At 41.3% G+C, this 23,893-nt stretch overlaps 1 protein-coding gene across 2 annotated transcripts in view; it reads right to left on the bottom strand.

Moving 5' to 3' along the window:
- Positions 1–806: 806 nt before the first annotated feature.
- Positions 807–23,893, bottom strand: part of SBSPON (somatomedin B and thrombospondin type 1 domain containing) — a 33,507-nt gene continuing 10,420 nt past the window's right edge. Inside the window, exons 2-5 of one of the 2 annotated variants that reach the window (XM_065902859.1) lie at positions 21,130–21,358; positions 9,848–9,938; positions 8,015–8,191; positions 807–4,145 (exon numbers count right to left, since the gene is read on the bottom strand). In XM_065902859.1, the coding sequence (XP_065758931.1) occupies positions 8,033–8,191; positions 9,848–9,938; positions 21,130–21,358 (479 nt within the window). In that variant the 3' untranslated portion in view covers positions 807–4,145; positions 8,015–8,032. The remainder of the gene's footprint in view (positions 4,146–8,014; positions 8,192–9,847; positions 9,939–21,129; positions 21,359–23,893) is intronic. The other variant, XM_065902858.1, reaches the window with a different exon arrangement.

Raw genomic sequence — 23,893 nt, 5'->3', positions numbered from 1 at the left:
GGCTTACTTCACTCTGTATAATAGGCTCCAGTTTCATCCACCTCATTAGAACTGATTCAAATGTATTCTTTTTAATGGCTGAGTAATATTCCATATGTATATAAAAAGACTGGAAATAGAACTACCATATGACCCAGCAATCCCACTACTGGGCATACGCATTGAGGAAACCAGAATTGAAAGAGATACATGTACCCCAATGTTCATCACAGCACTGTTTATAATAGCCAGGACATGGAAGCAACCTAGATGTCCATCAGCAGATGAATGGATAGAAAGCTGTGGTACATATACACAATGGAATATAGTCTTTTCTTTATCCTTGATTTTAAATTTCACAAGTTTGTCTCTAGGGGTGGAGAGTTTTAAAATCCATTTTGTTTGTGCTCGGTGGGACTGCCACACCCCAAGAAGAATGGCTCTGCTTCCATCTTCTTTTCTACATGTTTGAAAGGGCATGGTCCCCCTATTCTGGTTTATCCATCCATAAAATTCTATGTGCTTTCAATCTTCAAAAAGTTTCTTCAAAATCTATGAGCTGATTCCATCCCTGCCTTCTCATCTGTGTTATAGACTCTTCCATGACTCCTATAATCTCAAAGGGAGTTGAGGAAGAAGATAAACATGCTTATCCATCTGTCACCTTGACCTAGAAGTTTCACTTCTCTTTCAATATATTCATCAGAATATTCAGCTTTTTTAAACCATCTTACACTTATTTGTATAAACCTTCACCAAAATAGTCTTAGAGGGAAGAACTAGTTTTATTTTACATCATTTTAGTGCATTCCTAGAAGAAATGGTAATTACAATTTTTATGCCAGAGTAGAACTAAACAATGTAAGTTATTGCTATTGCTGTTTATGCATAATTTCAACATTCTCGGATAAAAACATCCCAAGAAAGGGAACTCCCTGGTGGTCCAGTGGTTAAGAATAGGCCTGCCAATTCAGGGGACATGAGTTCAATTCCTGGTCCAGGAACTAAGATCCCACATGCTGCAAGGCACCTAAGTCCGTGCTCCACAACTACTGAGTCCACACACAACTACTGCTGAAGCCCGCACACTCTAGAGCCTGTGCTCCACAACAAGAGAAGCCACTGCAATTAGAAACCTGCACCTTGCAACGAGAGAAAGCTGGCACAGAAACAAAAACCCAGCACAGACAAAAATTAAGAAATAATTTTTTTTAATTCCAAGAAAGACCCTAAAAAGATTATAGTTTACCTTGATCCTTTTCCTACTCTTTTCTTTTCTCATTTCCCCTCCCTCAGCTTTTCTCTACTAAATGATCACCATCTTTAATTCCTTTCCCCTTCTTTCCTGAGTGAGTATATTTACTTTTGTTCAAATTACTTTTCTCATGCACTTCTGAAAAGCACCTATTAAGTAGTGCTAGAGCCTGTAAATCATTGCAGAGTGTCATTGGAAAGGACCCCAACTCTAACGTACTCATTAAAAAGGAATACCAAAGAAGTCTTAAATCCTTGATCTTTATCTCTGAAAATAAAAAATTTGGGGTTCTTCATTCATCATTTAGACCACATGTTTCAGTTTGTTTCAGTTTTGTACTGTTTCCTTGGGCTTTGCTAGAAGTAATAATAAGCTTTTCAAGATCATTATTTTAGTAGTTATGTCTTCCAGCCCTTGAAATTCTTCATAAAAATAGAAATAACAAAAATATGCTTCAATATGAAAGTAATTAATGGTCCTGTAGTGAAAGCTAAATATGTAATTTGAAAAATTGATTTTATACAACTCAAACTATGCTGAATGTTATAACATATTGGAACCATAAATACATCATAGCTTTATTGCTGTTAGTCATCATACATATGCCTATCAATTCTAAAATGTTTTCTTTTGACTTTTGTTAAATTTTTTGTTTATTCTCTGACTTGTCCAGAAAACTTGGGTATTTTCTAGCCAAACAAGTAAAGAGTTTTTCAAAATGTGAACAGAAAGTTTATTTACTGGTATAAAATTTTAAGTAACATTGAAAATTACCCAGGTATGCCTTCAAAACTTTTGTTTTACAAATGTTAGAAATGGTCTTGAAATGTTAATACTGAGCTGATAGTTGAAGTTTCTAACTTTTATGAGACTCAAATTTTTATTGTTAGTTTATGAAGAAATTAGTTTACCACAAAACAGTCCTGACATTTAAACAAATACATTCTCAGAAATATTGCTACTCTCAGCATTAAATATTGGGGACTTTTTCATCCCTATCAAACTTGCTATTGTCATTATATCATTACATGATAAGTGCCAAGAAATAGGTATTTTAGTATATCATTTGTTAGTAAATAATATTTTATACATATGAAATCAAAGAAATTTCATATACAGGCACACCTCATTTTATTGTGCTTTGCAGATATCTTTTTTTTTTTTTTTTTTTTTTTTTTTTACAAATTGAAGGTTTGTGGCAGTAGATTGAGTAAACCTATTGGTGCCATTTTCCCAATATCATTTGCTCACTTTGTGTGTCAGTGTTCCATTTTGGTAATTCTCAGCATATTTCAAACTCTTTCATCATTATTATTATACTTGTTCAAGTGATTTGTGATCAGTGATCTTTGATGTTACTACTCACTAAAGGCTCAGATGATGGTTAGTAGTTTTGGTTTTTAAAAAAAGTAATTTTTAATTAAGGTATGTACATTTTTTTAGACATAATGCTATTGCACACAATAGACTGCAAACATATGGTGTAAACGTAACTTTTATATGCACTGGGAAACCAAAACTATCTTATGACTCGCTTCATTGTGGTGGTCTGGAGCCAAACTCAAATATCAAAATTACCTGTAGTTTAACTCTCCAGATTCAGTTTTCTGAAGAAAATATTCTGAATTTAAAATTTGCTTCAGAAATAAAAAGGGCTTTGCTTTTACGGAACAGTCTTTGGCAACATTAGGTTCTTCATCAAAGCTGAATTCTGAATGAGAAGCTAAGATTTGGCTCTGTCAGTCCAGATTCTTCAACAAGGCCTTTTGTCTCTGGTTCACTGATTTTCCAATCATACAATAAGGAAACTAATACTTCTGTGTTTGTAGCGGTGGGGTGGGGATGGGGACCATAGCATTTGTAATAAATCTATGCCTTCCATAATCTATGCCTCTACCTTCTACTCCAAACAAAAGAAAACCTGTGTTATAGGGGGTAAAAAAGGTAGGAAGTTTACCTCAATTAAACTTGAAGCTGGACTCCAAAATTAATGTAGCCAATTTCAGGCTTTATGCCTTGGAAATAATTTTTGATGCTAATGATGGTAGAATGTTCATAATTAAAGCAATTGTTTCACTTATCGTTGCCAAAATTTCACTTCATGGAAATTAAAACATTTAAAGGAATTGTACTGACCTAGAATGAACATTTGCTTGATGCTTTTCAGTTAACAGAAGGAAATTTCTTCTATTTAAAAAAAAAAAAAGTATATTTAGCAGAGCTCTTGGTTTTGCTTACTAAATCTCAAACAACTTGTCCTGTGGAAAATTATTTGTGACAAATTTGCTTGAAATTATTATTGCAGAATTTGTGGAATAATATATGGGAAATGCATGCATAAGTATACATATATCTGTAGACATTTTTTAAGGCAAGAAGTTTTTAAGAGATTACAGAATAGAAAGAAAGAACCCAAGATCCAAAGCATGCGTACCCTTAAATGACAACTTACCAGTAAGTGGACCAACAAAATGTAGTCATTTTAGTGCAAACAGATTTACTCTGTGTCCAGAGAGCTATCTGTTCAATGAGGAAGCTCCAAGTGACAGGCCAAGGTCAGAAAACCACAGGAGACTTTAGGATGGGTCCTCAAAATAGTAAAAAATAAAAATAAAGGCACTGTGTTTCTTAAGAACTGGTCCCTGAATTTCTTTTCTCTGCTTCAGAATGTGGCAATGACACATATTTAGGAACTTTAGGCCGAAGAGTTTTCAAAGGATTATACAGCGTCGAACATGACTTGCTAGTATTTAGCATGTTTACAAACACATTTTGAAACGTTTATATCATGATCTATATAAAAATGAAACTATGAACAGCTGGACAAGAACATTGTTCTACCCGCCGAACTTTTTTCCAAGTTCCTTGACATCGAGGATTGCCAATTGCTTGCCAATGGAGGGTCTGATTTCTGAAATGATATTTTGAAAATGTGAGTTACACAAAGCAAACCAAAGATGATTCTAATTTGCAGAATTATAAATCAAGGTTTTGGTTTTTGTTTTTTTAAAAGGTTAACACTTGGAGTTTTGAAGTGCATTACAAATTGAAATTAAAAAACAAACATGATCACAACTCACAACTGTTTCTTTTCTTTGGGTTCTGTCAAAACAAGTTACCAATTAACCCTTATTTGAGGACCTCCCCCAACCCTGCACATTGAGACCTATAGTTTGAGGTCACTGCATTTGTGTCTCTCAGTGGCCCTGAGTATACGAAGTGTTGCATAAAGGAAAATGACTTTCTGTTTTGTGTACATGTTTTTAGTGTATTTTTACTGGAGTCTAGTTGCCTTACAGTGTTGTGTTAGTTCTACTATACAGCAAAGTGAATCAGCTACACGTGTGCATATATCAGCTCTTTTTTGGATTTCCTTCCGATTTAGGTCACACTGATTTAGGTTTCCCTGAGCTCTACAATAGTTTCTCTACCTATTTTATACATGGTATCGATAGTGCATATATGTCAATCTCAATCTCCCCAATTCATCCCATCTCCCAGGGTTCCCACACTGGCGTCCAGCTGTTTGTTCGCTATGTCTGTGTCTCTATTTCTGTTTTACAAATAAGGTAATCTATGCCATTTTTCTAGAGCCGACAGGTATGCATGAATATGAGATATTTGTTTTTCTCTTTCTGACTTACTTCACTCTGTATGACAGTCAGTCCCTAGGTCCACCCACATCTCTACAAATGACCAAATTTCATTCCTTTTTATGGCTGAATAATATTCCACTGTATACATGTAACACATCATTATCCATTCCTCTGTTGATTGTCATTTAGGTTGTTTCCATGTCCTGACTATTTAAATAGTGCTGCAATGAATGTTGGAGTGCATGTTTTTCTGAGCTATGGTTTTCTCTGGGTATATGCCCAGGAGTGGGATTGCTGGATACTGTTTTGTGTACATCTAAATTAGAGGGAACTGAACCAAATGATTCCTTGTAATCCTTTACAACTCTTTGATTCCATAATTAAAAATGTGAGCAGTGAAAAGAAAATAGCCCTATTATTGAAATTATAATTTTTTAAGTCACTGGAACTTCAGCCAGGGTTGAAGGTGCTTTATGGGTACATATTAAATTATAATATTCATTTTAAAGTCAAAATATGGATGAGGTATTCAGGAAAATATTAAGTCTACATATTAAGTTTCTGTTTCATGTGAATTCTTTACCCACTTTACTCTTCGTGTGCATACTCGATATAGAGGCTGTTGGACACAAGAGACTAGTAAACATAAAGTCAGGTTATTAAGTATTAAAATATGATCTGGGAATAATGATTAACTAGAAAGGGCCACATTTTTCTTTCTAATCTATATTTTTACCAATTCCATCTTACATTTTTAAAAGCCATAAGCCAAACCATCACAAATTCTACCCGTCTCTTAGTTATGAATAATGTTATTGGATTTAACTGGTAGATAAGTACAGGACCAGAATGGGTTTTTAGAAAGGTAAAATGTTTTCAAGGGTCAATTCTTTTGGACAGTCTAGATTTCTGTAGATTTATGCAATATTATGATTTACAAGAAACATATTTGGCCATTCAGGTGACTAAACTTTATTTCTCATGTGTATTTGGTTTTTGTCCAATTTCTAACTGACAGTCCCCAAAGCCATTGGAATTTCTTAAATGTTGAGAGTGATAAAGGTGTCTTGTTATGTGAATGGGCAGATTTTTGGAAGCACCTGAAGTTGAGAGCTGGTTGCCAGGAGAATTAACCAGGTGGTTAGCACGTTGGAATTCATGGCTCCACACCCCCAACCCTAACATCCAGGGATGGGAGAGGGGCTGGAAGTTGAATCAGTCAATAGCCAATGACTATTGGTGTCACTATCAATGACACCTCCATCGTGAGACATCCAGGAAAGCCAAAAGGACAGGGTTCAGAGGGTGTCTAGGTGAGTGAACACACGAAGAGGTGGGGAGAATGACACCCTTTCCCACACTTCTTCCCTGTCTCCCTTCGGGCCGTTACTGAATTATATCCTTTTACAATAAACTGGTCATCTCGTCAGGCTTCCCAAGTGGCACTAGTGGTAAAGAACCGGCATGCCGATGCAGGAGGCATAAGAGACACGGGTTCAATCCCTGGGTCGGGAAGACCCCCCTGGAGGAGGGCATGGCAACCCACTTCAGCAGTATTCTTGCCTGGAGAATCCCATGGACAGAAGAGCCTTGTGAGTTACAGTCCATAGGGTTTCAAAGAGTCAGACACAACTGAAGTGACTCAGCACACACACATGCACAGTCATCTAGTCCGTCAATGTGTCTCTGAGTTCTGTGAGCCACTCTAGCAAATTAATCAGACCTGAGGAAGGGATCATGGAATCTCTGATGTACAGACAGTCAGTCAGAAGCACAGGTAACAGGTAACACAGACTGGGCTGGAAACTGGTATTTGAAGGCGGTGGCAGGAGGCAGCAGTCTTGTAGGACTGAGAGTGTCAGAATTAAGTTAAATCACTGGACGCCAACCTGGTGTCCCATGAATTGCTTCATGTTGTGTCAGGGAATCCCTCCCCCCCACCCATATTAAAATTGAGTGCTTAGAACATCAAAAGAGTTTATGATCCTGCAAAACGAGGCTCACCAATACTATCTTAGTCACATTGAGTACTGGTTCTGAAATTTTGCTGTGGGTATGAATCATCTGGACAGGGTTCAGCACACTGTGACCCATGGGCCAAATCCAGCCCACCCACCCCTTGTGTAGTCTACAGGTTAAGAATGATTATTACATATGATCCAGAAATTCTACTCCTGTATATATATATCCAAAGAAAATGAAAACAGTAATTCAAACACATACATGCACCCCAATGTTCATAGCAGCATTACTTACAATAGCCAAGACATGAAAGCATAAAAGTGTTTACCAACGGTTGAATGAATAAAGAATATGTGGTATACATACTGCAACTGAGACATAAAAGAAATGAAATCCTGCCAGTTGCAACAACATGGGTGGACCTGCAGGGTATGATGCTTGGTGAAATAAGTCAGATAGAGAAAGACAAATACTGTGTGTTATCATTTGTATGTGGATTCTGCAAATTAAAACAAACTAGTGAAAATAACAAAGAAACAGACTCACAGATATAAAGAACAAACTAGTGGTTACCAGTGGGGAGAGGGGTGAGCAAAGGACAACTAGGGGTGGGAGATTCAGAGGCATAAGCTACTATGTACACAATAAATAACCCACAAGAATACAGCACAGAGAATATAGCCAATATTTTATAATAACCATAAGTGGAGTATAAGCTATAACATTTTTGAATTGCTATGTTGTACACCTGAACCTAATATAATACTGTAAATCAACTCTATCTCTACTTTTAAAAAATAGTAATAAAAATAATGATTTTTATGTTTTTAAAGAGTTGAAAACAATTCATATATTATTTCATGATACATAAAAATTCTATAAAATTGAAATTTTAGTGTCCATTAATACAGTGTTACTAGAACAAAGACAAGCTCATCTGTTTGCATAGTGTCTGTGGCTGCTTTGGGGGCAGGTCTCTGAATGTCCCTTGAGACCTTGGTCTGAACCCCAATATCCAAATTCACCCACACCTCTCTGGTACAGAGCCTCTAAGTCCTAGAGTGTGAACTGGATCCTGCACTCTGTAACGGCCAGATGGAAGTTTCTCCCCACTGTTGTGACTCCCCAGATCGCATACTGGTCTGCCGTGCATGACATGAAGAGGTCATATCTCCTCAAATGAGGGCCAAGAAAAATCCTCCAACCAGTTTCTCTCCCTTACCCGTCAGAGTCCAAGCCATCACCAGAACAACGAAGGCTCACAGAGTTCATAGCTGGAGGTTGACAATCCACACACACTGTGTAGCCCTCTCGGAGATATTGCATCCATCGGGTCAGGGGGCGATTTTCCATGGCACAGTGATGAGTCAATGACTCTGTCTTGAACTCCATACAGTATCTAGAGCAAAAAAAAAAAAGAAAAAAAAAGCAGCAATTTCACTTGCTGTAATTATTGGATTGGTCAAAAAGTTCATTCTCACTTTCCCATACCACTTTATAGAAAAATCCAAACAAACTTCTTGGTCAATAAGAACAACAAGAAGTGCCCTGATGCTGTAGAAAGTCTTAGGAAGGCTGGAACCTCCTGAGGACACCTGAGAGCCCGGAGAAGGTAGGGTGTGGCCCTGTCACAGGTCACAGAAGGCCTGGTCAAGTTTATCACGCGCTGAACTCTTGACATCTGACAACTGAACCTTTTTGCTGTTTTTCAATCCATGGTTGAATTATCTGGTCAACACCATACTGCACAAATTTCATCTCATTTCCTGTCTAGTTTGACCGTGAAATTATGTCTCAAAACACATTTCAGTAGGAAAATTGCCCTTGATAACTTTGCGGAGATTTTAATGAATTATGGAAATTGAACAAGAAACTTGCTTGAATCTGAGAACATGTGAGCCCCAGGAAGGCTGGTCCTGGATGTCCAGGCCAGCACCTGTGTTTTTCTGCCCCACCAACATTCCCGCGACCTTCCCTATACCCACTCTCCCGGCTCACCTACATAATCTGGGATAATGAGATGAGCTTTGACTTGAAGTCAAGCATCAAAGTTATACTGGACATCACAGATGACAGGACACAGGAAGCTGAGACATGCTTTTCTGTAACAGACTAGAGTCACCTTACACTGAGTTATGGAAAACTCTAACATTATATTATGTGACTAGACCCCGAAGGCCCCAGGGGTGCATGCAGACATGGATGAATATTTCAGAGGTTTGTACTTAAAAGCAACACAATTTTACAACTCTTCAGGGAAACAAAACAACATGGCATTTTAGGTTCTAACTATGCTAAAATGGGCTCTTGTTTTTTAATCCATATAATTATGACTTGTAATCAGTTAGATGGAAAGTGTTTGGAGAGATTATTTTAAAGAAGATCTTTAATGATGGTAGGTAAAGTTTATTTGGTACCTTAAGGTACTAAGGTAGGAAATCTATGATGCAGCTTCAGTCAGCTTTAGACAGCTTAACCCTGATATCTTTTCAAGGATATTTGCTCATTAAATGCTCACAGCAACACCACATGGTAGGAATCAATATTCTCATTTTATAAGAAGGAAAAATTGAGGCACAATAAGAGATGGTATGGGTATTTGAATATGCAGCCATCTGTTGTCCCTATTCTAACAGCAGAAGAGTGGGCTTTTAATGAGCATGGAGGTTCCTTCTGAGCCTTAGGTCTTGATAGAAATGCTCAGACCTCAGATGGGGGCCATGTTCAAATTCACAGAGGTGGTGCTGGAGTCCACGGTTCCATAAAGACTATATGCTGAGAATCCTTAGTGTGAATGACAAAATAATACCATCTCATTTCTACATAGCATGTTTCTTGTTAAGGATCAGAGACAAAATATTTCTAGCCCCTTCTGCAAAAAAAACCAGGGAAGGGACAAGTATTTCCCAGCTCTGGGATAAAGAGTCACATTTTATTTGTTCAAAGTACATGAACAATAGCAGAAGACATTCCACCCCAACAAGCTACTTTCGTGAGCTGACTTGACCATCCGACTGGAAAAAACAGAAGTGAAAGACAAATAATACCAAATTACCCAGCATCCTCTGTGTCCGTGGTCCAGTGTGGGGAGGCCGCCTGTCGTGTTCGCTCCTTGTTGAACGCGGAGGAGGTTATAAAGGCAGGGACTGGGAAGGAGAATGACCTTGAGCACGTGCAGCTTGAAGCGCCCAGAGCAACTGTTCCCAAACTCGTTTCAAACCCATCCAAAGCCCTCCCGTCCTAGACAGCTAAGGACTCAGGGAAGGTCATGGACACATGGCTATACTGACAATGGATAGCCAGCAAGGACCTACCACAGAGCACAGAGCACAGGTCACAGGGAACTCTGCTCAATGTGCCAGCCTGGATGGGAGGGGGAGCCTGGGGGGAATGGACTCGTGTATATGGATGGCTGAGTCCCTTTACTGTCCACCTGAAACTATAACAACACTGTTTATAGGCGATGAAATGAAGTCCTCAGTTGTGTCCGACTCTTTGCGACCCCGTGGACTGTAGGCCACCAGGCCCCTCTGTCCATGGGATTTCCCAGGCAAGAATACTGGAGTGGGTTGCCATTTCTTTCTCCAGGGGAATCTTCCTGACCCAGGGATCGAACCCAGGTCTCCCGCATTGCAGGCAGACGCTTTAACCTCTGAGCCACCAGGGAAGCCCCAATACAAAATGATTTGGGTGTTAAATAAATAAATAAACCCCTCCACCCCTAAATCTATGGCACACCACCAAGGAGTGAAGGAGGTGAGGCCAGAGACCCCAGAACCAAATTCCATAAAGCCTCATGCAGCACAGTTGGGCGGGGAGGGGCACGCCCGTCTGCAGTGATCTCACCATGTGCAAAGGAAATCGGGGGCGGGGGTGAGGGGAGGCGGGGGGGAGGGGCAGGAAGCAGGGGGAATAATAAAAAGATGGGTGGGGCAGGGGGGACCAAGGGGAAAAGTAAGGTAATGGAGAAAGGGAGTTTTTGTTGTTGTTTTTTAATGAAAAGAAGAGAAACAGAAGAAAAGTGAAAAGTAGAAAGAATAAAGTAAGAGAGAAAAGGAACAAAGGCGAGAGGAAGAAGACAAGAGAGAAGGTGGAGTGGAAGGAGAAAAAACGAAAAAGGCGACCAGAGGGAACGAGAAAGGGAGAAACAGGAACAGCAAAGGAGGGAAGAGTGAATGCTCCCAGGTTTTCTGACAACCACAGCCTGGAAGCTTCCCCACCCAGGGTGTGACCATCTGGTGCTGGCCAGCACAGTGAGGTCCCCGCACCAACTTCAGGGAAGGAAGGTCTTGAAGGGTCTCTCCGCGTCCCCCCACCCCCCACACCCCCACTTCTGATACTCTAGGTCGAAGGAAAAAAAACAGAACAGCCAGAAACCCTTTCCTTCCACCTCTTCCCTCTTGTTTTGTTTTCCTCCTGTTTCGTCTCTAAGTCTGGGGTGGAGGCATCTGCTGCTCTGTGTAACCCCTGGAGACGATCTTTTGAATCCATCCTGCTGTCAGTTCAATGAAGATGGGGTTTTGCCTTGATCATCATGGTAGCCCTCACACATTCACATGCTCAGCAAATATGTGTTCAAGGAATGAATGGGTCGATGAATGAATGAATAAAGGAAGTCATGAAACTGCCATGAGGTTTACGGGTCCTATTTCCCTGAGGTCTTCTGTTCCTATACTGAATTTTGCAGCTGAGAAAGCTCTACTACCCTTCTGACCTCTTATTTTAGGAATTAGACCATCCTGGGAAGAGGAGATCCCAACTGAGATTGGCTTGTGAGATGCCCAAGTCATCAACAAGAGCACAAGGGCATGGGGGAACCAGCAGCAAAATAGATGCTTCAAGCCTGTGTGTTCATCTTGCTAAGTTCCTTCTGGCCACGAGGTGGCAGCCTGAATTCTTTAGATTTTCTGAATGAGATGTCATTTATCTATTACATGGAAACATGAGACAAGCATAGCCACTAGGTCCTAAGTGCTGTAGGCACATTCTTGTCCTATGTGGCTGGGCACATTACCCACATCTTGTGTGAGCTCTGGACACCCAGCTGAGTGACTCTTTCTTGCTGTGCTAGCATGTTTGTTTTCTGAAGAGAACATGTCATTCTTTCTAAATGTGACTGTAGCTTTGGAACTTCCAAAATTCACGGACGGAATCAAAAAGGACAAGTGAATGCATGTACGTCAGGATCCTTCTGTTTCTCTTAGACCTAATTATTAGAAACAAACATCGAAAGGGTTTTCATTTTCTCGTGTACTGTTTTCATTCTGTTCTTTTGACGCACGTATGGACTTATTCACTAAGTAAAGAGTGCACTTACTGCTAAATCCTTGTAGCATCCTACCAGTCAAACTATAACATTTTCTGAATATGTTTCTTTAGCTCAAAACATTTACCTGAGTTCCTAATTTGTACTGCGTATGTTATTACCAAAGGTCAAAGGCAATGCACTTAATATATAGCTCAAAGGAATAAACACTTGGTTAGGAAGTAGAGGATAAGTGTAAGACTACAGTTTCTCATATGAAATCCGAAGAAAAAGTTCTGAGATAATAAAACTAACAGCTACCAGTGATGCACTTCTGAGTAAGTGTTTTTCATGCATTCAGTTCAGTTCAGTTCAGTCGTTCAGTCAATTCTGACTCTTTGCGACCCCATGGACTGCAGCACGCCAGGCCTCCCTGTCCATCACCAACTCCTGGAGTTGACTCAAACTCATGTCCATTGAGTCAGTGATGCCATCCAACCACCTCATCTTCCATTGTCCCCTTCTCCTCCCACTTTCAATCATTCCCAGTATCAGGGTCTTTTCCAGTGAGTCAGTCCTTCGCATCAGGTGGCCAAAGTATTGGAGCTTCAGCTTCAGCATCAGTCCTTCCAATGAATATTCAGGACTTATTTCCTTTACAATGGACTGGTTGGATCTCCTTGCAGTCCAAAGGACTCTCAAGAGTCTTCTTCAACACCACAGTTAAAAAGCATCAATTCTTCAGTGCTCAGCTTTCTTTATAGTCCAACTCTCACATCCATAAATGGTTACTGGAAAAACCATAGCCTTGACTAGACAGAGCTTTGTTGGCAAAGTAAAGTCTCTGCTTTTTAATATGCTGTCTAGGTTGGTCATAACTTTTCTTCCAAGGAGCAAGCATCTTTTAATTTCATGGCTGCAGTCACAACCTGCAGTGATTTTGGAGCCCCCCAAAATAAACTCTCTCACTGTTTCCATTGTTTCCCTATCTATTTGCCATGAAGTGATGGGACTAGATGCCATGATCTTAGTTTTCTGAATGTTAAGTTTAAGCCAACTTTTTCACTCTCCTCTTTCACTTTCATCAAGGAGCTCTTTAGTTCTTTGCTTTCTACCCTATGGGTGGTGTCATCTGCATATCTAAGGTTATTGATATTTGTCCTGGAAATCTTGATTCCAACTTGTGTTTCATCCAGCCCAGTATTTTTCATGATGTACTCTGCATATAAGTTAAATAAGCAGGGTGATAATATACAGCCTTGACATACTCCTTTCCTGATTTGGAACCAGTCTGTTGTTCCATGTCCAGTTCTGTTGCTTCCTGACCTGCATACAGGTTTCTCAAGAGGCAGGTCAGGTGGTCTGGTATTCCCATCTCTTTAGTCATTTAATTTTTACAACCATCCTTTGAGATAGGTCCAATTATTTCCCCATTTCACAGATGAGGAAACTGTGGTCCAGAGAGCGTAAGAAACACATTCAAGGCTCAAAAGTGTGGCAGTCTGACTCTATTACAACACAGATGACAAAGTTTCACTAGTTTATTAATATTAATGTTTCATATGGCAGCATATTACTGATAAATTGCTTAAATTTGGTTTCATTTTCCATTTTTGTCCCTTTGTGAAGTGAGGGTGGAGAGAGGAAAGAGTGGAATGGTTAGCCCTGACACTCTGAGCCCCCTCAGGCTGGGGGATGGGCGTGAGGTGTGGTTCAGGGGTAGGGGAGGGCCTGGAGCAGGAGGGCACCTTGTATATTTGCAAAGTGGTTTCATATTCTACATCACCGATCTTCACCAAAGCTCTGTCTAGAGGTATTCTGATGAGGTTTTCTCATCAGAAAACAGGCTCATGGAACTTAATGGAAAATAAATAGTAAATGACCAAGCAGGGGCCCCAGTACAGACAATCAAGTCTGTTTTTTAAGACCTACTATTCAAAAGCAGAGACATTACTTTGTAGACAAAAGTCCATATAGTCAAAGCTATGACTTTTCCAGTAGTCATGTACAGATGTGAGAGTTGGACCATAAAGAAGGCTGAGGACCAAAGAATTGATGCTTTTGAACTGTGGTGCTGGAGAAGGTTCTTGAGAGTCCCTTGGACTGCAGAGAGATCAAACAAGTCCATACTAAACAAAATCAGTCCTGAATATTCACTAGAAGGACTGATGCTGAAGTTGAAGCTCCAACACTTTGGCCACTTGATGCGAAGAACTGACTCATTGGAAAAGACCCTGATGCTGGGAAAGATTGAGGGCAGGAGGAGAAGGAAGCAGCAGAGGATAAAACAGTTAAGTAGCATCACTGACTCACTGGACACAAATTTTAGCAAACTCCAGGAGATAGTGAAGGACAGAGGAGTCTGGTGTGCAGCAGACCATGGGGTTGCAAAGAGTGGGACAAGACTTAGCAACTGAACAACTGTAACAATTCAAACTCAGAGTCAAGTCTCTGTGGTTATGACCCACATAGAATTAAGCAGGTAACCCTGGACCTTGTCTCCCCTGTGTCCTGGCCCCTCCAGGCCAAGCTTGGTTGGATGGCACATTCTACTAAGGGGGTGTCCTTCCCTTTGGCACGAGTCTAAAGTAAACAAGCCAAGAGCCAGATACCTGGAGGACTCTGAACTAGCTCCATTTTTTAACATCCCCCACAAATTTAATTTTTCACTAAGAGCAGTAGGTAATTTAGAAATTATTTTTGCCTCCAGTCTCCCTTCTGCTTCTGTGTGGCAGCACATAGCTGGTGCTCCAGGACAAAAGCTTTCAATAAATGCCCATTCCCCCTCCTCTCCCCTTCCTAGCAACAATATCCAATGTAATAGATTCTTTGTTAACAGACTATTTGCAAACTTTTCTGGCATCCCATCAACCTACCATTGTTCGCTTTTACAGCAGCTTCCACTTATAAAAGAGTGGCACTGCACATACTTACTTTGAACATGAAATTAAATTAAATTTGCTTTGAGAATTTCATAAAGCCCTCTGACACAACGGGGTGTCACAAAAGCAGGTTTAGAACCACTAGTCTGTAGATATGGTGTCAAAGAGAATGGAGTGCAAATTTGACAAATAATGCCAGCCTAGAATCATATGGTTCATAATAATGCACAGTGATCTTCTTGCAGAAGGAAAACCCATATGAACAATAGTCAGTATGGGCAACAAACACATAATATATGCTTCTGGATTTACTTTTATGATAAAAAAAATATACTCATGATACACATTAAATGAAACTGCAAGAGGGCAAAGGCTGTGTGTGAGTTTGGTCACTAACTTGTGTTCACGCTTTTGCAACCCCATGGACTGCAGCCCACCAGGCTCCTCTGCCCATGGGATTTCCAAGCAAGAATACTGGAGTGGGTTGCCATTTCCTTTTCCAGGGGATCCTCCCGACCAAGGGATCGAACTTGTGTCTCCTGCCTTGGCAGGCAGACTCTTTGCTGCTGAGCCACCAATGGCTACTTGATCATTAATTAGAGTGTCTTCATGATCATATTTTATTCACTGACCTTGCATGGCCTTTATATTTCTACTTAGTTATCAGACTCTGTAATTGTGATTTTAAAATATTGGGTTGGCCAAAAAGTTTGTTTAGGTTTTTCTGTTAGATAGCATGGGAAAACCTGAATGAACTTTTCGGCCAACCCAATATAATAATAATATATCAATATTATTGACATTTGTATAGTATTAACATGTCTGTATTATTAATATTCATACTATAATAATATATTAATATCAATTGAATAGTCATATTGATAATGTAAATTCATTTATTTACATTATAAATATTGATTTTCAATATAATAATAATCATAACAACTAATGATAATGCTTAAAAGCAAAACACTATTAAGGGGGGTGGAACGCATAAGATTTAGGGCAATGAGATCACCTGTCATGCTGTCACCTCACTGAGCTCCAATGTGTAAGCCCAAAGAGATGACACTGTCCTATATCCATCAGTTCAGTTCAGTTCAGTCACTCAGTTGTGTCCGACTCTTTGCAACCCCATGAACTGCAGCATGCCAGGCCTCCCTGTTCATTGCAGGCAAAATAATGCCTCCCTCAAGATGTCCATGTCCAAATCCCCAGAAGCTGTGAATATGTTATGTTACATGGCAAAGAGAAATTAAAGATGTTACTCAATTGAACTTAAAATAGGGAGATTATTCTGGATTATCCAGATGGGTTGAATGTAAGCACAATGGTCCTTCGAAGAGTTAGAGGAAGATGTTATGATTGAAGAGAGGTACAGAAAGATGCTACGATCTGGCTGGGAAGGTGGAGGAAGGGGACCATGAGAAAAGGAAGCCTCTGATATGATAGAAAATACAAAGAAATTGATTCTCCCTCAGAGCCATTAGAAAGGAATTCAGCCCTATTGACAACCTTGGTTTAAGTTCAGTAAGACCTGTGTCTGATTTCTGACTATAGAACTGTATGATGATACATTTGTGTTGTTTAAGTCACTAAGTTTGTGGTAATGTACTGTCTCCAGTTTTCTGAGGTATTCACAAAAGCTAATACAATCCTCAAGGAAATCAACCCTGAATGTTCACTGGAAGGACCAATACTGAAGCTTCAGTATTTTGACCACCTGATGCAAAGAACCAACTCATTGAAAGAGAACCTGATGCTAGGAAAGATTGAGGGCACGAGAAGGAGGTGACAGAGGATGAGATGGTTGGATGGCATCACCAACTCAATGGACTTGAGTTTAAGCAAGCTCCAGGAAGATTGTGAAGGACAGGGAAGCCTAGGGTGCTGCAGTTCATGGGATCAAAAAGAGTCGGACACAACTCAGTGACTGAACAACAACAGTACAACACCAAGCGTGTTTTTCTCTAGAAGGTGTTTTCCTGTGAGTGAATCTCTTAATTTTAGTGTTTTCTGCATTTTGGTAGGCTGTTTCACAGTTCAAGTCCTTGTTCCAAGAGGATTAAAAATATTATTTCACTGCTTCCTGAAATAATAAAGATTGGAGTGAAAATAAACAAAATAGAGACTAAAAAATTAGTAGAATATACCCATGAAACTAATGGCTGGTTTTCTGAAAAGACAGACCAAATAGACAAACTTTAGCTGCTAAGTCACTTCACTCGTGTCCGACTCTGTGCGACCCCATAGACAGCAGCCCACCAGGCTTCCCCGTCCCTGGGATTCTCCATGCAAGAATACTGGAGTGGGTTGCCACTTCCTTCTCCAAAACTTTAGCTAGACTCACCAAGAAAGAAAAAGGTGATTCCAATAGGTTAAATTAGAAATGAAAAGGAGAAGTTACAACTAATACCACAGAAATATAAAGGATCATAAGACACTATTACAGATAACTATACATCAACAAATTAGACAAATAAATTCATACAAGACTGAATTATGAAGAAACAGAAAATGTGAATAGACTGACTACTAATAGGGAAATTGAAACAGTAAAGAAAAAAACAAACTCTCCGCAAAAACAAAAGCCAAGGGCTCGATGGCTTTACTGGCAAATTCCACAAAACATAAAAAAAAATATTTAATATCCTTCTCAAACGTTTCCTAAAAATCAAAGAGGAGAAAAATTTTCCAAACAAATTTTATGAAGCCTGCATTACCCTGATACCAAAACCTGACAAGTACACTACAAAAAAAGAAAATTACAGGCCAATATCCTTGAGGAACATAGATGCAAAAATCCTCAGCAAAATATTAACAAACTGAATTTAATTATACAGTAAAAGGATCACACACCACGATCAAGCAGGATTTATTCCAGGGATGCAAGGATGGTTTCATTGATTCTGCAAATCAACCAATGTGAGACATTTACAAAATGAAGGATAAAAATCATATGATCATCTCAACAGATGTGCAAAAACATTTGACAAAATTCAAAATCCATTTATGATGTTGATATCAACAAACTGGATACAGTAGGATTACACCTCAACATATAAAGGCCATATATGACAAGCCCACAGCTAACACACTCAATGATGAAAAGCTGAAAACTTGAACTTACTTTTCAAGTAAGACAAGGATGTCCACTCTTGCCACTTTTATTCAACAAAGTATTGGAAGTCATAGTCACAACAACGAGGCAAGAAAATTTTTTTAAAATAAATTCAATTCGAAAAGGAAGTAATAAAACTGATACTATTTGAAAATGACATAATACTATTAATATAGAGAGAACCTTAAAGACTCCACACACACACAAAAAAACTGTTTCAACTAATGAATTCAGTAAAGTTTTAAGATACAAAATCAATACACAGGGGCTTCCCTGGTGGCTCAGTGGCAGAGAATCTGCCTGCCAAAGCAGGAGATACAGGTTCCCCTGATCTGAGAACATCCCACATGGTGTAGGGCAACCAAGTCTGTGTGTCACAACTACTGAGCCTGTGCTCTAGAGCCTGGGAGCCATGACTACTGAGCCCACATGATGCAGTTACTGAAGCCCACAGCCCTAGAGAGAAGCTACCACAACGAGAAGCCCACAAATCACAACTGGAGTAGCCTCTGCTAACTAGAAAAAAAGCCCACCCAGCATTGGAGACCCAGTACAACCCAAAAATTCAATACACAAAAATACATTGTGGCTAGTAACAAACTGTGAGAAAGAGGAATTAACAAAACAATCTCATTTACAATTGCCTCGAAAAGAATAAAATGCCTAAGAATAAACTGAACCAAGAAAGTGAAAGGCTTGTACTCTGAAAGCTGTAAGACACTGATGAAGGAAACTGAAGATGATACAAAAAGATGGAAGGATATGCCTTATCGTCCTGCTATGAAGAGACTCAGGCCTGGAAAGGGGGCTGAGCAGCCTGGTGCCACACGGAAGGGTCAGCCTGTGCTGCAGGAATAACTTCTAGCAGCCCATCCATGTAACTAAGTGGCGCCGTTGTTTTTTCTAATGGATCCAGCTGCCAGGGCAGGGAACATGGGTTTGATCCCCGGCCCGGGAAGATTCCACTTGTCACAGAGCAACTAAGCCTATGTGCCACAACTACTGAGCCTGCACCCTAGGGCCCACTATACAACAAGAGAGCAGCCCCCACTCTCTGCAGCTAGAGAAAGCCTGAGCACAGCCAGAAATAAACAAAATGAGACAAAACCCTACTGGCACTAAACTCAAATTTTTATATATTCAATTGTTTTTAAAATGGCCAAACAAGCAGACTTTTAGCCATTTAGATCCCACTTATTTTGCATATCCTGTGAAATATACCCAACATCTGCTGGCCATTGATTAGGTTAATCTTTATGGTTGCAAGACCCCAAGCCACCATGACACCTGCCCTATGAAGCCCCTTCACCCAGGGACTCCAAACCATGTTGCTTAGCTGACATCAACTGGATACACGAGCTCCTGGCAGACACTTCTTTTCCCCCTCTGGATGGTGGTCGCCATATCGCAACCTTTGATCATCCTCTCTCACACGACCTGTAAGGTCATTGTGTGTTACTGCCTCTTGTGGTCATGAGTTTTTCCTAGACGGTCCCCAAATCCCTCAACCCCCCCTACACCTGAGTGTCTGGCTCACCATGCTGTTCCCTCTACCTGGATGGCTCTGCATTTTTCAGCCTCATCGTGTCCTCAGGGAAGTCCCTCCCTTCCTAGCCTCTGTGGATTCCCTCCTCCACCAAGGAATCTATTTACAACACAATGGGACCTCCTTGTTGGCTCAGAGGGTATTTACAACACACTCACAGCTCTCTACACCTCTCCCTTGTTCCCTACGTGACATCCCATGCTTGCAGTGCTGAGTCACACAGTTGCATCCGACTCTTTGTGACACCATGGACTGTAGCCCGCCAGGCTCCTCTGTCTATGGGATTCTCCAGGCAAGAATACTGGAGTGGGTTGCCATTTTCCTCCTCCAGAGAATCTTACGGATCCAGGGATCGAACTCGCATGTCATGTGTCTCCTGCATTGCAGGCAGATTCTTTACCCACTGAGCCAATGGGGAAGCCCTTGTTGCATACCCTGTTGGATCAAACTGCAGTGGTAATTCTCTGGGACTAGTTTCCTAGGATGATCTGCTTATCATCTTCCCTTCCCGCTAGACTGTGATCCACCTGACAGCAGGTTCCACAGCAACTTTTCTCCCCACTGTAACTGGCACCCAGCCCAGTGTCTGGCATCCAGGAGACTCTCAATAAACACTTGTGTGTGGAAAGAACAAAGGAGCAAAACGACTCAGGGAGGATCACGTTGACATGGAATTTTCCAGGTTCTTATGAAAAAACATGATCTCTGCTACCCTGAGAAGTCAGTGTTTTTTGCTCTATCAGATTCAACCCCTATCAACACACTGGTTTTGGCCTTTTTGTTTATTTCTTTGTGAGTTTCTTATGGCTCCCAATTCATGAACAAGCTGACTCTGGGTCTCCTGGGCCAGCCCACAACTAAAACAATCTTCCCAAATCACAGATCTCATCACATCAGCCCCAATCTGGTTGGTTCGGTTTTTTAAGAGAATCATTTTATCATGCTTTAGGAATTTGTTGAGCTTCCCAGGTGGCTCAGTGGTAAAGAATTCGAGGGCAATGCAAGAGATAGAGGTTCCATTCCTGGCTCGGGAAGATCCCCTGGAGGAGGGCATGGCAACCCACTCCAGTATTCTTGCCTGGAGAATCCCATTGACAGGGGAGCCTGAGGGGCTACAGTCCATGTGGTCACAAAGAGTCAGACTCGACTGAGCAACTAAACAACAACAGGAATTTCTAATTTTTCTATTATTTTCACAGGTATGGGAGTGTCCCTGATTAAACAGGGATGGCGCTGAAAGGTGAAATTCAGTTATCCTTACTGGACGCATCTTATCCTGTGTGAGATATCCTCATCATACCTTAAGTCCTTTGTGGTCAGCTTGACAGAGTTTGCTAACCACCACAGTGCACGTCCCTTACAGCTGGCTCCTGCAGCGCGGGAGGGGCCCACCTACAAGCTGTAAATGGGAAGGGCTGGGGGTTGGGGAGGGCTTTAATGCAGCTGATGGATAAAGGCGTTCTTTAACACTTCCTGAGCTTCCTATCTCCTCTGCGCAGCCGGGCCCACCCCGCTCCCTGCAGTGCCTGGATCGGATGCTCACCACCCAGGGACAGCAATGAAGGAAAGCGCAGTACCGAAGGCGTGCCCGCAGTCCTGGCCCTGCGGCGTTGCGTACTCCAGGCAGCCGGCTCTCTCCTCCAGGGCCGGGCAGGGCGCGCCGCCATTCTGAGGCTCCTGCTGCACCGCGCGCCGCCGCACGCGCGCCGTGGGCCGACACTGGCCCGCACAACCGCTCCAGGGGCTCCACTCCCCAACGATGCACGGGCGAGCTGAAAAACAGCACCACGGGGACGCACACCTGAGCACAGCCAGCGCCGGCCAGGCCGTTCCCGCCAAGACACATCAAGTTCAGGCTGTGCACACACCGTGCCGGACCCGGCGGTGGATCAGGAGGAACGCACAACGCTGACATTGACGCCACCCGCCCCGATGGTGAACTGATGAACGGGTATCCCTTGGAGGCAGGCGGATGTTCCGGGATCATGAAGGTGGGTCTGAGCCAGGACCCACCCGAGTAAGAGACTGATGCCTTCAGGGTACTTCCTCTTACAGTCCGGTGTTAGATCAGCTCTTTGCCCTTGTTTTCCTTTGATTGTAACTTTATCCTCCTCTGTCCAGAATATTTTTAGGGCAACAGTAACACACACTCATTGGTGGAGGACAGGGAAGTCTGGCACCCTGCAGTCCATGGGGTCGCAAAGAGTTGGACACAGCCTAGCAACTAAACAACAGTAATACACGTTCATTTTATAAAACATAAAGGAAAGAAATTCTAAAAAAGAAAAGGTGGGACTTCCCTGGGGGTCTGGTGGTTAAGAATCTGCCTGTCAATGGAGGGGTCACAGGTTCCATCCCTGGTCTGGGAAAATTCCACACACTGCAGAGCAGCTAAGCCCTAGCTGGCAACTACTGAAGCCTAGTGGCCCTAGCACCCTGCTCAGTAACAACAGAAGCCATCAGAACAAGAAGACCCCTCACCAGAGAGTAGCCCCTGCTCCCTGAGACTAGGAAAAAACCAATGTGCACCAACAAAGACCCAGTGCAGCCAGAAAAAAAAACCAAACAAACAGGTGTTTCTCCCACCAATCTCTTCTCCCACCATCCCATCACTTATCCAGGTCAATTCTTATCAGGAAATGTGCCTCCTTAAGACATGGCACAGGGCCACACCAATGACCCCTATCAGATAGGTTTCTCCTGGTGCTCTATTCTTACCTTCCATGACTCAGGGACTCATACATTATACGAGGTGACATTTACAGATCAGCAACCAGGGCCCACAGAGGGTAAGAATACCCATGGTCAGGCATGAAGGGGCAAAGTCAAGGGATGATTAGGTTTTCAATTCTCTGCCCATGACTGTAAAAATCAATGTGGTTGCATGTTTAACTTTTTCATTTAAAATCCTAATGAGTCGTTTAAACGGACTGTACTGAGTTTTCAAATTGAATTACTTGAAGACTTGAAATTGGATATAAGAAAAGAGAAAAACAAAGAAACAGAAGATGTACCCTGAACTGGATGCCAAAATTCCTTTCCCACAAAATGTGACCCACTTTTCCCAATCACCCTCATACGTTCAAGTTTTCAAAGTCTTCACCAAGAAAACACCCAAACTTCTTTGAAATCTGATGGGACTTCTGACAATTTGTACTTGAAAATGCATTTTGCCTCTCGGCACACTCTAGTTTAGGGTTCGTGGTGTCTGGAAGCTACATCATTCGGTAGCACTACCCATGACAAGAAAAGGGTCACATACAACATAAGTTCGGTCAGTAACTCAAGAGTGTCAAACTGCCCTAAAACCGCTTTTATTAATCATCTAAAAACTTATAGGTAGGACTTCCCTGGTGGTCCAGTGGTTAAGACTCTGTGCTTCCACTGCAGGGGCTCCAGATTTGATCCTTGGTCAGGGAACTAAGATCATATATGCCTTGCCATGTGGCAAATAAATAAATAAAATAAAATCCTGTGAACCTAAAAACAAAACAGATTAAAAAAAAATAGGTATCACATGTCAACAACCTAAGGAAGCAAGAATGAGCCACATCAGAGTTCATTTCCAATATCTGCCATGCACACATCCTTTGGAAAATCAATAACAGGTCACTTCCTGCTCATTGTCTCTTGTTAATCTTCCCTTTTTATTTTCACAGCCCTGTGATTCAACTGGCCCATAGAACCAGAGGGCATTTAAGGAGATTGCAGGTTAGGAGCTGGTTGAGAAGGACACCTCTGTCCTTAATTCCTTTAATAAGTCTTTTTCTTCCCCAAATCTCTTCATCCCTAAGTTTAGTTAGTCCTATGTTTGAACTACACTTCATAATACACTTTAAAAATATACACTTGTTTCAAAGATTAAACATTTGGAGGCACTATAAAATACAATTTTGCCATGGCTTTAACCCAAAACTTCGTTATATGGCCTTGGTTATACCCTATCCATCACTGACTCAATGGACATGAGTTTGAGCAAAGGTCCGGGAAATGGCGAAAGACAGGGAAGCCTGGTGTGCTGCACTCCATGGGGTCACAGAGTTGGACACTATTGTGCAGCTGAACAACAACAGTACGTCATCCATAGGGTAACAGTTGACATGGGAGGATGAATTTAGTTTCCCAGTATTTCTTCAACATTTATGTCTTGTCTTATAAATTTTTATTTTATTTGGTTTGAATCATAGGTAAAGTCCTCAAATCACAGAGTCATTGAATCAGTTGTTGTTCCTATTGGTTAATATTTGTCCTTGGCAAAATGCTATGCCCTTTCTTTCTGATCTATGACTGTATGTATGTGCTAAGTG

Source organism: Muntiacus reevesi, chromosome 12 (assembly GCF_963930625.1).
Source record: "Muntiacus reevesi chromosome 12, mMunRee1.1, whole genome shotgun sequence".
Classification (NCBI taxonomy): domain Eukaryota; kingdom Metazoa; phylum Chordata; class Mammalia; order Artiodactyla; family Cervidae; genus Muntiacus; species Muntiacus reevesi.
Note: the sequence above shows the minus strand (reverse complement) of the source record. Positions and strands in the feature narration are given on the sequence as shown.